Here is a 12,505-nt window from a genome sequence, read left to right on the forward strand (position 1 = left end):
TGCACATATTCTCCCCTTATTAGAGAGATTGCCAGGGAGGGCAGACCATTTTTATCTAGGCTTCCTCCTCCAGGACACTAACCAGGTTACCACGTCTGCAGTGGCAAAGTTCTGTGCTGCTGCAATGTCCATAAGAAAAAAATTGGCTACAGAAGTATAGTTGTCATCTTGTACCAATTATTTGGACATACCTTTAACAATCTTTGGACCATCATGTTATTATCCACTTTTAATGTCAATACTTTTTAATTATATTTTAATGTTAGTATTTTTAATATAGTGTAAAGACAAATGTATATTGCTGGTCTTTGACCGTAATAAAGATCTTACTTACTTACTTACTCTATTGTATATTTTTTAACAAAATAGTTTCAATGATTTTATTGTTATTTTATTTTGGGGGCTTATTGGGGGGTTGTTTATGTTCTAATTTTAATGGCAGCTACATACATTGAATATATCACTAAATAAAATGTGGTTAACGGATTTCTTGACGTGAAGTTTCAATTCCCCTCCCACAAAAGGGGAAGCCTCTTTACAGTGATAACTGCGGACAACGAGATACATTTTGAAAAAGTTGGACAAAGTTTCTTTGAAATGTGTCACAAGATTGTTCTCCGACTCTGCTTCTCAGTGCTTTTCTTAAGAGCTGGTAAGTTGTTTTTACTGTCTTTCTAGCAGATTCAAACCAGGACTGAAATGAATGTTTTGTTTTTTGGGGTTCATCATAATTTTCAGATTTAAAGATTTAAAACTGCGTTGGAACTTTATTTCCACCCAAAAAAGCTGAGTTGTAGAACCTCAAGAAAAAGGGAGATAAGTTTGAAATAAATTCTAGCACAAGAAATAGAAAACATTTTCTGCATTTTTTTCTTTACAAAATATAAGAAACATATAGATAACGCCATTATTTATGTTTTGTGGGAATATGCTACTTAACAGTATAGTCTAAATTAAGAGGACTAAAAATTCAATTTCATACCCAAAGATAATGCAGGTCCAGAGCAGTAAATAAACATTTCAAAGTCCCATTTCATTTCATGTAGTCAAATAACCACAAAACATTTTTAAAAAATGAGAGGAACTGAAAAAGTTAAAAACAGGAAACAGATTTTTTTAAAAGCAAAAAACCCAAAGTTTGGAGAATACAGAAATAATTTTATAATCACCAAGAAATATATTGATTTAAAATATGCTAATATTTTAATCATCAAATGCATTTGTAAAGGTACTAGACAATTTTTAACAGCAGTTTCTTGGTTAGGGCCAGTGAGGGGTTTTTTAATACAATTTTTGTGTAAAGTGAAAATGCAGAAACAGTTTTTTGAACAGTAGCGGAAGGAAATAAAATATCTCAAACTGCCAAATACCACAAAGACAAAAGTGAAGCACAAAAATATATAAATGCTGAAAAGCAATTGAAATAATTGTAAAACTACTTTGGGATTGGATGCGGAAATGCTAACGCACTAAATTACCAAATTGTTAGGTTGAAATCCGAGTGTGTGTAATGGACCCTCTTCTGACCACCTTTTTGAATGCAGCGTCTGGGGCTTTCATGAGCCCCCTTACCAGGGGTGGTTGCAGGTGGTACGGCCTGGTACGGGCGTACCGGAGCCTGCCTGGAGCACCGGGTACCGTTCCGGGATGGTGCTCCGGAGGGCCCACCCACCTGCCCGAGCTCCTTACTGGTGCTTCCACTGGCCCGTAACCATTTCTGGAGTGGTATTGGAATCAGAGTGAAGTTGGAAGATCCACCTCTGTTATTCTGTAAGGGCCTCCTGCTTGAGCAAGGGGGCTGGACCAGATGACCTCTAAAGTCCCTTCCAACTTTGTTATTCTGTAAGGGCCTCCTGCTTGAGCAAGGGGGCTGGACTAGATGACCTCCAAAGTCCCTCCCAACTCTGTTATTCTGTAAGGATCTCCTGCTTGAGCAAGGGGGCTGGACTAGATGACCTCCAAAGTCCCTCCCAACTCTGTTACTCTGTAAGGGCCTCCTGCTTGAGCAAGGGGGCTGGACTAGATGACCTCCAAAGTACCTTCCAACTCTGTTATTCTGTAAGGGCCTCCTGCTTGAGCAAGGGGGCTGGACTAGAAGACCTCCAAAGTCCCTTCCACCTCTGTTACTCTGTAAGGGTCTCCTGCTTGGGCAAAGGGGCTGGACTAGATGACCTCCAAAGTCCCTTCCAACTCTGTTATTCTGTAAGGGTCTCCTGCTTGAGCAAGGGGGCTGGACTAGATGACCTCCAAAGTCCCTTCCAACTCTGTTACTCTGTAAGGGCCTCCTGCTTGAGCAAGGGGGCTGGACTAGATGACCTCCAAAGTCCCTTCCACCTCTGTTACTCTGTAAGGGTCTCCTGCTTGGGCAAAGGGGCTGGACTAGATGACCTCCAAAGTCCCTTCCAACTCTGTTATTCTGTAAGGGTCTCCTGCTTGAGCAAGGGGGCTGGACTAGATGACCTCCAAAGTCCCTTCCAACTCTGTTATTCTAGAAGGGTCTCCTGCTTGAGCAAGGGGGCTGGACTAGATGACCTCCAAAGTCCCTCCCAACTCTGTTACTCTGTAAGGATCTCTTGCTTGAGCAAAGGGGCTGGACTAGAAGACCTCCAAAGTCCCTCCCAACTCTGTTATTCTATAAGGATCTCTTGCTTGAGCAAAGGGGCTGGACTAGAAGACCTCCAAAGTCCCTTCCAACTGTTATTCTAGAAGGGTCTCCTGCTTGAGCAAGAGGGCTGGACTAGATGACCTCCAAAGTCCCTTCCAACTCTGTTATTCTGTAAGGGCCTCCTGCTTGAGCAAGGGGGCTGGACTAGATGACCTCCAAAGTCCCTCCCAACTCTGTTACTCTGTAAGGGCCTCCTGCTTGAGCAAGGGGGCTGGACTAGATGACCTCCAAAGTCCCTCCCAACTCTGTTACTCTGTAAGGATCTCTTGCTTGAGCAAAGGGGCTGGACTAGAAGACCTCCAAAGTCCCTCCCAACTCTGTTATTCTATAAGGATCTCTTGCTTGAGCAAAGGGGCTGGACTAGAAGACCTCCAAAGTCCCTTCCAACTGTTATTCTAGAAGGGTCTCCTGCTTGAGCAAGGGGGCTGGACTAGATGACCTCCAAAGTCCCTCCCAACTCTGTTATTCTGTAAGGATCTCCTGCTTGAGCAAGGGGGCTGGACTAGATGACCTCCAAAGTCCCTCCCAACTCTGTTACTATGTAAGGGCCTCCTGCTTGAGCAAGGGGGCTGGACTAGATGACCTCCAAAGTCCCTTCCAACTCTGTTATTCTGTAAGGGCCTCCTGCTTGAGCAAGGGGGCTGGACTAGATGACCTCCAAAGTCCCTTCCAACTCTGTTATTCTAGAAGGGTCTCCTGCTTTAGCAAGGGGGCTGGACTAGATGACCTCCAAAGTCCCTTCCACCTCTGTTACTCTGTAAGGGTCTCCTGCTTGAGCAAGGGGGCTGGACTAGATGACCTCCAAAGTCCCTCCCAACTCTGTTACTCTAAGGGCCTCCTGCTTGAGCAAGGGGGCTGGACTAGATGACCTCCAAAGTCCCTCCCAACTCTGTTACTCTGTAAGGATCTCTTGCTTGAGCAAAGGGGCAGGACTAGAAGACCTCCAAAGTCCCTCCCAACTCTGTTATTCTATAAGGATCTCTTGCTTGAGCAAAGGGGCTGGACTAGAAGACCTCCAAAGTCCCTTCCAACTGTTATTCTAGAAGGGTCTCCTGCTTGAGCAAGGGGGCTGGACTAGATGACCTCCAAAGTCCCTCCCAACTCTGTTATTCTGTAAGGATCTCCTGCTTGAGCAAGGGGGCTGGACTAGATGACCTCCAAAGTCCCTCCCAACTCTGTTACTCTGTAAGGGCCTCCTGCTTGAGCAAGGGGGCTGGACTAGATGACCTCCAAAGTCCCTTCCAACTCTGTTATTCTGTAAGGGCCTCCTGCTTGAGCAAGGGGGCTGGACTAGATGACCTCCAAAGTCCCTTCCAACTCTGTTATTCTAGAAGGGTCTCCTGCTTTAGCAAGGGGGCTGGACTAGATGACCTCCAAAGTCCCTTCCACCTCTGTTACTCTGTAAGGGTCTCCTGCTTGAGCAAGGGGGCTGGACTAGAAGACCTCCAAAGTCCCTTCCAACTCTGTTATTCTGTAAGGGTCTCCTGCTTGGGCAAAGGGGCTGGACTAGAAGACCTCCAAGGTCCCTTCCAACTCTGTTATTCTGTAAGGGTCTCCTGCTTGAGCGAAGGGGCTGGACTAGAAGACCTCCAAGGTCGCTTCCACTTCTGTTATTCTGTAAGGGCCTCCTGCTTGAGCAAGGGGGCTGGACTAGATGACCTCCAAAGTCCCTCCCAACTCTGTTACTCTGTAAGGGCCTCCTGCTTGAGCAAGGGGGCTGGACTAGATGACCTCCAAAGTCCCTCCCAACTCTGTTACTCTGGAAGGGCCTCCTGCTTGAGCAAGGGGGCTGGACTAGATGACCTCCAAAGTCCCTTCCAACTCTGTTACTCTGTAAGGGCCTCCTGCTTGAGCAAGGGGGTTGGACTAGATGACCCCCAAAGTCCCTTACAACTCTGTTATTCTGTAAGGGCCTCCTGCTTGAGCAAGGGGGCTGGATTAGATGACCTGCAAAGTCCCTCCCAACTCTGTTATTCTGTAAGAATCTCCTGCTTGAGCAAGGGGGCTGGACTAGATGACCTCCAAAGTCCCTCCCAACTCTGTTACTCTGTAAGGGCCTCCTGCTTGAGCAAGGGGGCTGGACTAGATGACCTCCAAAGTCCCTTCCAACTCTGTTATTCTGTAAGGGCCTCCTGCTTGAGCAAGGGGGCTGGACTAGATGACCTCCAAAGTCCCTCCCAACTCTGTTATTCTGTAAGGATCTCCTGCTTGAGCAAGGGGGCTGGACTAGATGACCTCCAAAGTCCCTTCCACCTCTGTTACTCTCTAAGGGTCTCCTGCTTGGGCAAAGGGGCTGGACTAGATGACCTCCAAAGTCCCTTCCAACTCTGTTATTCTGTAAGGGCCTCCTGCTTGAGCAAGGGGGCTGGACTAGATGACCTCCAAAGTCCCTTCCAACTCTCTTACTCTGTAAGGGTCTCCTGCTTGAGCAAGGGGGTTGGACTAGATGACCTCCAAAGTCCCTCCCAACTCTGTTATTCTGTAAGGATCTCTTGCTTGAGCAAGGGGGCTGGACTAGATGACCTCCAAAGTCCCTTCCAACTCTGTTATTCTGGAAGGGCCTCCTGCTTGAGCAAGGGGGCTGGACTAGATGACCTCCGTTTTGATCCGCATGGATACTTTGGTTTAATATTATTTTTAGCCTTTCCACCAATATTGATGTAAAAATTTTGTAATCTGCGTTTAACAGAGATATAGGTCTATAGTTCTGAATCTTACTACTATCCGCCCCTTCCTTTGGTATTAGGGTGATGTAAGCTTCCTCCCATGATTTTGGGACCTTACCATTTTGTAGTGACTCATTGAATAGTTCTAGTAATTTGTCTTCTACGACGGTTTGAAGTTTTTTGTATATTTCCGGCGGAAGCCCATCCGGACCAGGAGTTTTGTTGTTTTTTTGTTTTTGAATGGCCTTTTTCAGTTCTTCTTGTGTGATTTCCTTATCCAGCATCTCTCTCATCTCCTCCGGCAAGACTGGAAGTTTCTGCTGTATTAGGTATTCTCTAGTGTCTTGTTTGTTGATTTCGTCCGATTTATATAATTTCTTATAGTAATTCTGTACAATCTTTTTCTTTTCCCCTATTTCCTGTTTCAGATTCCCCTCCTCATCACACAATTGTTTAATAATTCTTTTGACCTCCTCTTTTCTTATTTTGTGGGCCAGCCATCTCCCAGTTTTATTTGCATGTTCAAAATGATTCTGCTTCATTCTCTTAATGTTTTGTGCTATTTCCTCTTGAGAGATCAAATTTATTTGGTGTTTAATTAACTCTCCTTTTTCCCTATACCTGCTATTGTCTGGGTCTTTCTGAATCAGCAATTCTGTCTCTCTTAATTCTTTGTTCAATGTATTAAGTTTTCCCCTATACATTTTGTTTCTTCTTATTAGATAGGCTATTGATATTCCCCTCACAACTGCCTTCATCGTGTCCCAGACGTTTTGTATTGAAGTCTGCTCTTTACTGTTTTTTTTGAAAAAATAGCCCAGTTCCTTTTCTATTTGTTGTACGAATTGCTTCTCTTGTAATATGTTCTCGCTTAATGTCCACCTAGCTTTTGTCCTTGACTTCCCTTTCCATTGCCATAAGACTGGGTGGTGGTCGGCCCACTTGTTCGTTGTTATTTCAATGTTTACAGTATCCATGAGTAGTTCCGGGTTTGACCAGACCATATCGATACGGGACCATGACTTATGTGGTTGAGAATAAAACGTGTACTGTTGTATCTTTTCATTCATTGTTCGCCAGACATCATAAAGGTCTAATTCCTTCACCATATTTGCATAGGCAGTCGGTAATTTCCTTCTTGTACTTTTCTTGTGTATACCCTTATAATCCATTTTACCGTCTACTATTGCGTTGAAATCCCCTAGAATACATATATTTTGCCACTTTATTTCATTTATCCTCTTGTATAGATTTACATAAAATCTTATTTGTTTTTGGTTTGGAGCATAAATTCCCACTAGTAAAAAAATTTTCCCACCATTTGTTATCTCCACCATTAATACTCTACCCTCTTTGTCTGCATGTATTAATTTGGGGTTCAACCATTCCTTTATATACATCACAATTCCCCTTTTTCTAGTTTGTGCTGACGAGCAAAATGTTTTACCTAATTTTGGACAATTTAACAGATTATTATATTTTTCTTTAATGTGGGTTTCCTGAAGACAAATTACATCTAGCTTTTGTTTCACTAGATCCAACAGTACACGTTTTCTTTTGGAGGTTATGTAAAGACCATTTAGCTGACAGTACATTCGTTTCCCATTCCCCCGTTCCTTTACAAATTGTTCGCTTTGCTGGCACCTTTACATCTTGTCTCAATTGGTGACCTTGCTCTTGAGTCTTCTCTGCCATATCTCTCTCGCTCCCTGACCTCTCCCGTCTCTCGCCCCTCCCGCTGAGTTGCAGTTATAGTGTCCTCCTGTCTTAAGGTTCCTTCTTTGTTAAACCTCTCTTCATCTGCTAGTAAGAGCTCCTGGAATTCTTGAGCTTTCTCCAAAGTATCTATCCGGTACTTCTTTTCCCTCCATGTTATTAACAATCCTTCTGGAAGAAGCCATCGGAACTGGATTCTGTGTCTGTTTAATTGTGAGGAGAGGAAGTTGTATTTCCTTCTCTTCTCTCTGACTCTCCGGGGAATTTGCTTTAAAATAAGGATTTCTTTACCCTTATACGTTAGTGAGTCCTCTCTTATTGTGCTTAGAATGTCCTCTCTTAGTTGTCTTCTCAACACCCTCACATGTATCTCCCTCGGAAGTCGATGGCGTCTCGCGAAGCTTGTATTGATTCTATAGACTTCGTCCAGTTCTCCCTCATTTTTTGGCCTGTCAAGGACTAGCCCCAGAATTTCTCCAATCAGCTCCCGGAGGTCTTCATCTCTTGCTTCCTCCACGTTTTGTAGTCTCAGATAGTATGCTGATCGCTCTAATTCTAGGTGAAGGATGGCCTCCTCCAGGTTTGAGTTTATAGATTCCAGTTTATCCTCTACTTTGTCTATTCTTTTTTCCGCTACTCCCGTTCTCTCCTTTACATTTTGAATTTCCTGTTCATTTTTCGACAGCGCTGCTTGTATCACCCCTATACGCTCCTCAATCTTTCCCATATTATTTTTATCTTCATGCATTTCATTCTTTACTCCCTCCAGACCTTTGGTGACATTTTCGCTCATCTTCAGTATTGCCTCCTGTAAAGAGTCCATTGTTACCTCCTGGCCTTGTGGAGTTGGGGCTGCCTTGTCTCCCATTTGCCTGCCCTCAGGCGACTTTTCCCTCAGCGGGGTAGATAGAGGCGTTTGCTTTTTTTTTCTTCTATTAACTGTTTTATTTCATTTCATTTTCATTTTATACAATCACTTATATACTGTGCAATTAAAAAAAAACAATAAACACAACTCATCTTCTATTTCACCATGGAAAACCAACATAACACTTCAATCCTCCATACACCCTTTCTTCTCCCCCTCCAACTTTCATTTCTCCCCTCCAGCATTCCCCTCTTCTACTTCCCCTCCCCCTCAGACATTCCTTTCTCCCCTTCCCTCCACCTCACCCTCCTTACATTCCCCTCTCACTCCCTCTCTGCTCCTCCCTCTTCTCTCCCTCTACTCCTCACTTCGGTGTATTTCTACTATTCATTAACCTATTCGATTTGTATTTTACACTAAAATTGAAAGAAAAGAAGAAAAAAAGGAAAATAAAAGGAAAAGAGAAAAAAAAAGAAAAGAGAGCAACAGTATACAAGTGCATTCTTGTTATTTTAAAAATTAAAGCTATATTTCCCCCCTCCCCCCTCCCCCCAGTAAACCCCCTCCCTAACCCCCTTCCGACTTCCCAGGTCCCATACCCGGCATAGCTCTTTATCAAGCACAGTCTGGAGTATATTAAAACCAAATAGATTGAAAATTAAAAATTAAAAGATAAAGGAAAAAAGAAAGGAATAATTTAAAAAAAACAAAAAAAGGGAAAAAATCAATAAACTCTCTACATTGAGCTCATCTTCCCATCATTATTAAAACTTAAACAATGTACATCATTCCTAATCTTGATTAATTTATTACTTGCAGGGTTTCAAACTATATTGAAACCAAATAAGTTAATCAGATGGAATTCTACTCTAGCTAGGGGCCTTATCTCTTTATCTAAATATCTGTCCAATTCCAAACCTTTAATTTGTCCCTTTTACCTCCTTCTCTATAAAGCAGTTTCTCAAATACTTCTCTCGGTTTCCTTTTCCAACTCTTCTCATCCTACCTCACCCATGTCCATATATATATTTTATTTTCATCCGTACTCCTCTCATATTTGCTCCGCCTTCCTGCACACTCCCTGGATATATCCTTCCAAACATTATATTCAAATAACAGTTTATATAAAAATCAACTTACTTTCTGACTCAAAATAAGCTCTAATTGAACTTTCACTACCCTCCCATCTACACCAGGCGTCCCAACTCTATTCAACCCAAACCACAATCCAGGAACATCCCGAGGCGTTTGCTTTTTACTCCCTTTGGTTAAAGTTACTGTTCTCGTTGCCATTTACGTTAATTCAGTTCTCCCCCTTTAAGCTGTAAATTTGATACCTTCTGGTTGCTGCTTGAGTAATTATACAGTGCCCGGAGGACATGCAAGGCAGTTAAATTAGAGCAGAGCTATACAGCATAGAATCAGTTAATTCTGCAATATCTGGGAGGCGTTTACTAGCTAGGGGGAAAATGTTTCAGCGTGAAGAGACAAGAGACGGGAGAGACCAGAGTTTCTGACAGTATTTTAGAGCTCACCCATCAATCACTTCCTGTTGTCAATATAATGTTGTCCTTCTGTTGCCTCTATCCGTAATATGGCGCCGCCTTCTCAAAGTTTTAAAGCTGGCTCAAGCCCTCACGACTCACCAGCTTTTTCCCCTTTTTCCCACGAAGGGGGCAGATCCAACCGACTATCTTTCTCTTCTCCGTCTCGTCCTCCGTTAATCCTCCAGGTTTAGCTATTCCAAAGACTCAGTCTTTTTCTTTCCGCTCCGTCACTCGGCTGTCTTAGATCTTCCCTGTCCGTCTTTGCTGGCCGCTTCAACTAGATGCACCCACACACGAATCTGTGCTCATTACAGTTAAGTTATTAGTCCCTTCAAATTTAGGCTTTTGGGTTAAGTTCTTACGTTTGCCGTCTTTCAATCCGCAACATTCCCTGCAGCTGTCCTTCCCTTCCTTTTTGAAGGCTGGCAGTCACGTCTTCTGGTCGGCCATTAACCAGCCGACCTCTTTTGCACGCGCTCTGAGGGAGCCTCTCGCTTCGTGGGGGGAGATCGCCTTTCTCCCTCCACTGCTCCGACGCTTCCCCTCTCCACAGGTCCTCGCACCTCGAAGGGACCTTGCCTATTACGGCCACGCTCGTGCAAAGACCGGGCGAACCGAACAGAGGATCTGTCGGCAGCTCGCTCCGGCGCGACGCCAAACTGGAAGTTTGCTTATTAGTAACCTATGACTATCACTAATTGTTTGAGCTTATGATTCTTGATGAATGTATTCTATTTTATTTTTCTTTATGTACACTGAGAGCATATTCACCAAAGACAAATTCCTTGTGTGTCCAATCACACTTGGCTAATAAACTATTCTATTCTACTCTATTCTATTCTACTCTATTCTATTCTACTCTATTCATTTCTATTTCAATTCTAATAAGGAGTTTAGCTTCTCTCTCTTGAAAATGTAAGCTAGCATAAGGCATTATAATGCAAGCTAGCCTTAGCTTTCAAACAGTTCATTTAGTGACCAAAGTTACAATGGCATTGAAAAAAAGTGACTGATGACCATTTTTCACACTTAGCGACCATTTTCACACTTACCGACCATTGCAGGATCCTCACGGTCACGCGATCAAAATTTTGATGTTTGGCAACAGATTCGTATTTATGATGGTTTCAGTGTCCTGGGGTCATTTTAATTGCCTTTTGTGACCTTTTGACAAAGTCAAATGGGGAAACCAGATTCACTTATGCTACTAACCTATCAGCTGCAGTTATTCACTTAAGAACTGTGGCAAGAAAGGTGGTATAATGGGGCAAAATTCACCTAACAAATGTCTCAGGAACAAAAATTTAAGCTGTGGTCAAGGACTACCTGTACATTAACCACCCTTTCTCTGGAGACAGAATGGTCATTCTCACGGCTTCAAATGCGGGGGGGCGGGGAGTCTTGGGGAGCAAAACATTTTTGGTTCCTACACCTGTGGATTAACATCACGTCTCCTTGGATGAGTAGCCAGGGATAGAATCTGATTCCTTTAGGTCAGTGCTTCTCAACCTTGGTCCACCTGAAGATGCGTGGACTTCAACTCCCAGAATTCCCCAGCCAGCTGGCTTGGCAGATTCTGGGAGCTGAAGTCCACGCATCTTCAGGTGGACCAAGGTTGAGAAACACTGCTTTAGATGGAGAGAAAAGTTGATGGAAAGAATCCTAAAAGCTACTTAATGTTAACAGTAAAATAACTAGATAAAAGCAGAGATTGAGTCTCCAAATCATAGTTAAATAGTAATGTTCTTCTTGCCTTGCAATGAAGAGTAATGGGGACCATTTTAAAAAAACCTAGCAAGGAGGGAAGTGTGTCAAAATATTGTGCATAGAATTTTTAAAAATGGTTTATTTCAATTTATTTTGGATAGAATAGAATTTTTAAAAATTCTATGCACAATACATTTCAAAGTATTGAGTATAGAATTTTTTTAAATGGTTTTACTTCAACTTATTCTTTGTGGAATAGTTTGAAATGGTTACAGTGTAAATTATTGCTGGTGTAATACTTAACAATGGTTTTTAAGGATTTCTTTTATTTATAGAATATCTTTTTAAATTATTTTGGGAGGAATTTTATTTTTTAATTGTTTATAAAATATATTTACTACAAGAAATGCAATATGTTCAGACCAGGTTTATGTGTCTCAAAGTGGCTGCTATTCTATGGGCAGGCCAGGTTGGTGCAAGGCAGCTTTGCCAGATTTAGTGTGTTTCACCCACGTTGAATTTTATATCTTATAAAATCGTATAATTTTTTTTTAGATTATTAACATAATGAGTAAGAAAAAGAGGATGCATATTACAATACTATTTTTGCGTTGTATGAAAATTTCTCTTGCTCCATATACAATTTTTAGTCAAGCCCCCCCCCCCCCCCGGTCCATGGTGTCCCCTCTTTACCAATCTGAAAATCTGGTCACCTTATACAAGACCTACAAGCGCTGCCTGGTGGGAACATGCCCCATTCTGGGGCTAAACTAACAAAATAGTTTCAATGGTTTTATTGTTATTTTATTTTGGGGGCTTATTGGGGGGTTGTTGATGTTCTAATTTTAATGGTAGCTACATACATTGAATGTATCACTAAATAAAATGTGGTAACCTGATTTCTTGACTTTGAAGTTTCAATTCCCCTCCCACAAAAGGGGAAGCCTCTTTACAGTGATAACTGCGGACAACGAGATACATTTTGAAAAAGTTGGACAAAGTTTCTTTGAAATGTGTCACAAGATTGTTCTCCGACTCTGCTTCTCAGTGCTTTTCTTAAGAGCTGGTAAGTTGTTTTTACTGTCTTTCTAGCAGATTCAAACCAGGACTGAAATGAATGTTTTGTTTTTTGGGGTTCATCATAATTTTCAGATTTAAAGATTTAAAACTGCGTTGGAACTTTATTTCCACCCAAAAAAGCTGAGTTGGAGAACCTCAAGAAAAAGGGAGATAAGTTTGAAATAAATTCTAGCACAAGAAATAGAAAACATTTTCTGCATTTTTTCTTTACAAATATAAGAAACATATAGATAACGCCATTATTTATGTTTTGTGG

The 12,505-nt window shown here is 42.3% G+C and overlaps 1 protein-coding gene across 4 annotated transcripts in view; it reads left to right on the top strand.

The window, feature by feature from the left end:
- Positions 1-498: 498 nt before the first annotated feature.
- The window catches only part of LOC116520089 (SLAM family member 5-like), a 41,458-nt gene continuing 29,451 nt past the window's right edge, over positions 499-12,505 (top strand). For 2 of the 4 annotated variants that reach the window (XM_032234241.1, XM_032234243.1), the window contains exons 1-2: positions 500-652; positions 12,085-12,235. In XM_032234241.1, the coding sequence (XP_032090132.1) occupies positions 12,181-12,235 (55 nt within the window). In that variant the 5' untranslated portion in view covers positions 500-652; positions 12,085-12,180. Of the gene's footprint in view, positions 653-12,084; positions 12,236-12,505 lie in introns of all 4 variants that reach the window. The other 2 variants (XM_032234244.1, XM_032234242.1) reach the window with 2 other exon arrangements.

This window comes from Thamnophis elegans, chromosome 17 (assembly GCF_009769535.1).
Source record: "Thamnophis elegans isolate rThaEle1 chromosome 17, rThaEle1.pri, whole genome shotgun sequence".
In the NCBI taxonomy this organism is placed as follows: domain Eukaryota; kingdom Metazoa; phylum Chordata; class Lepidosauria; order Squamata; family Colubridae; genus Thamnophis; species Thamnophis elegans.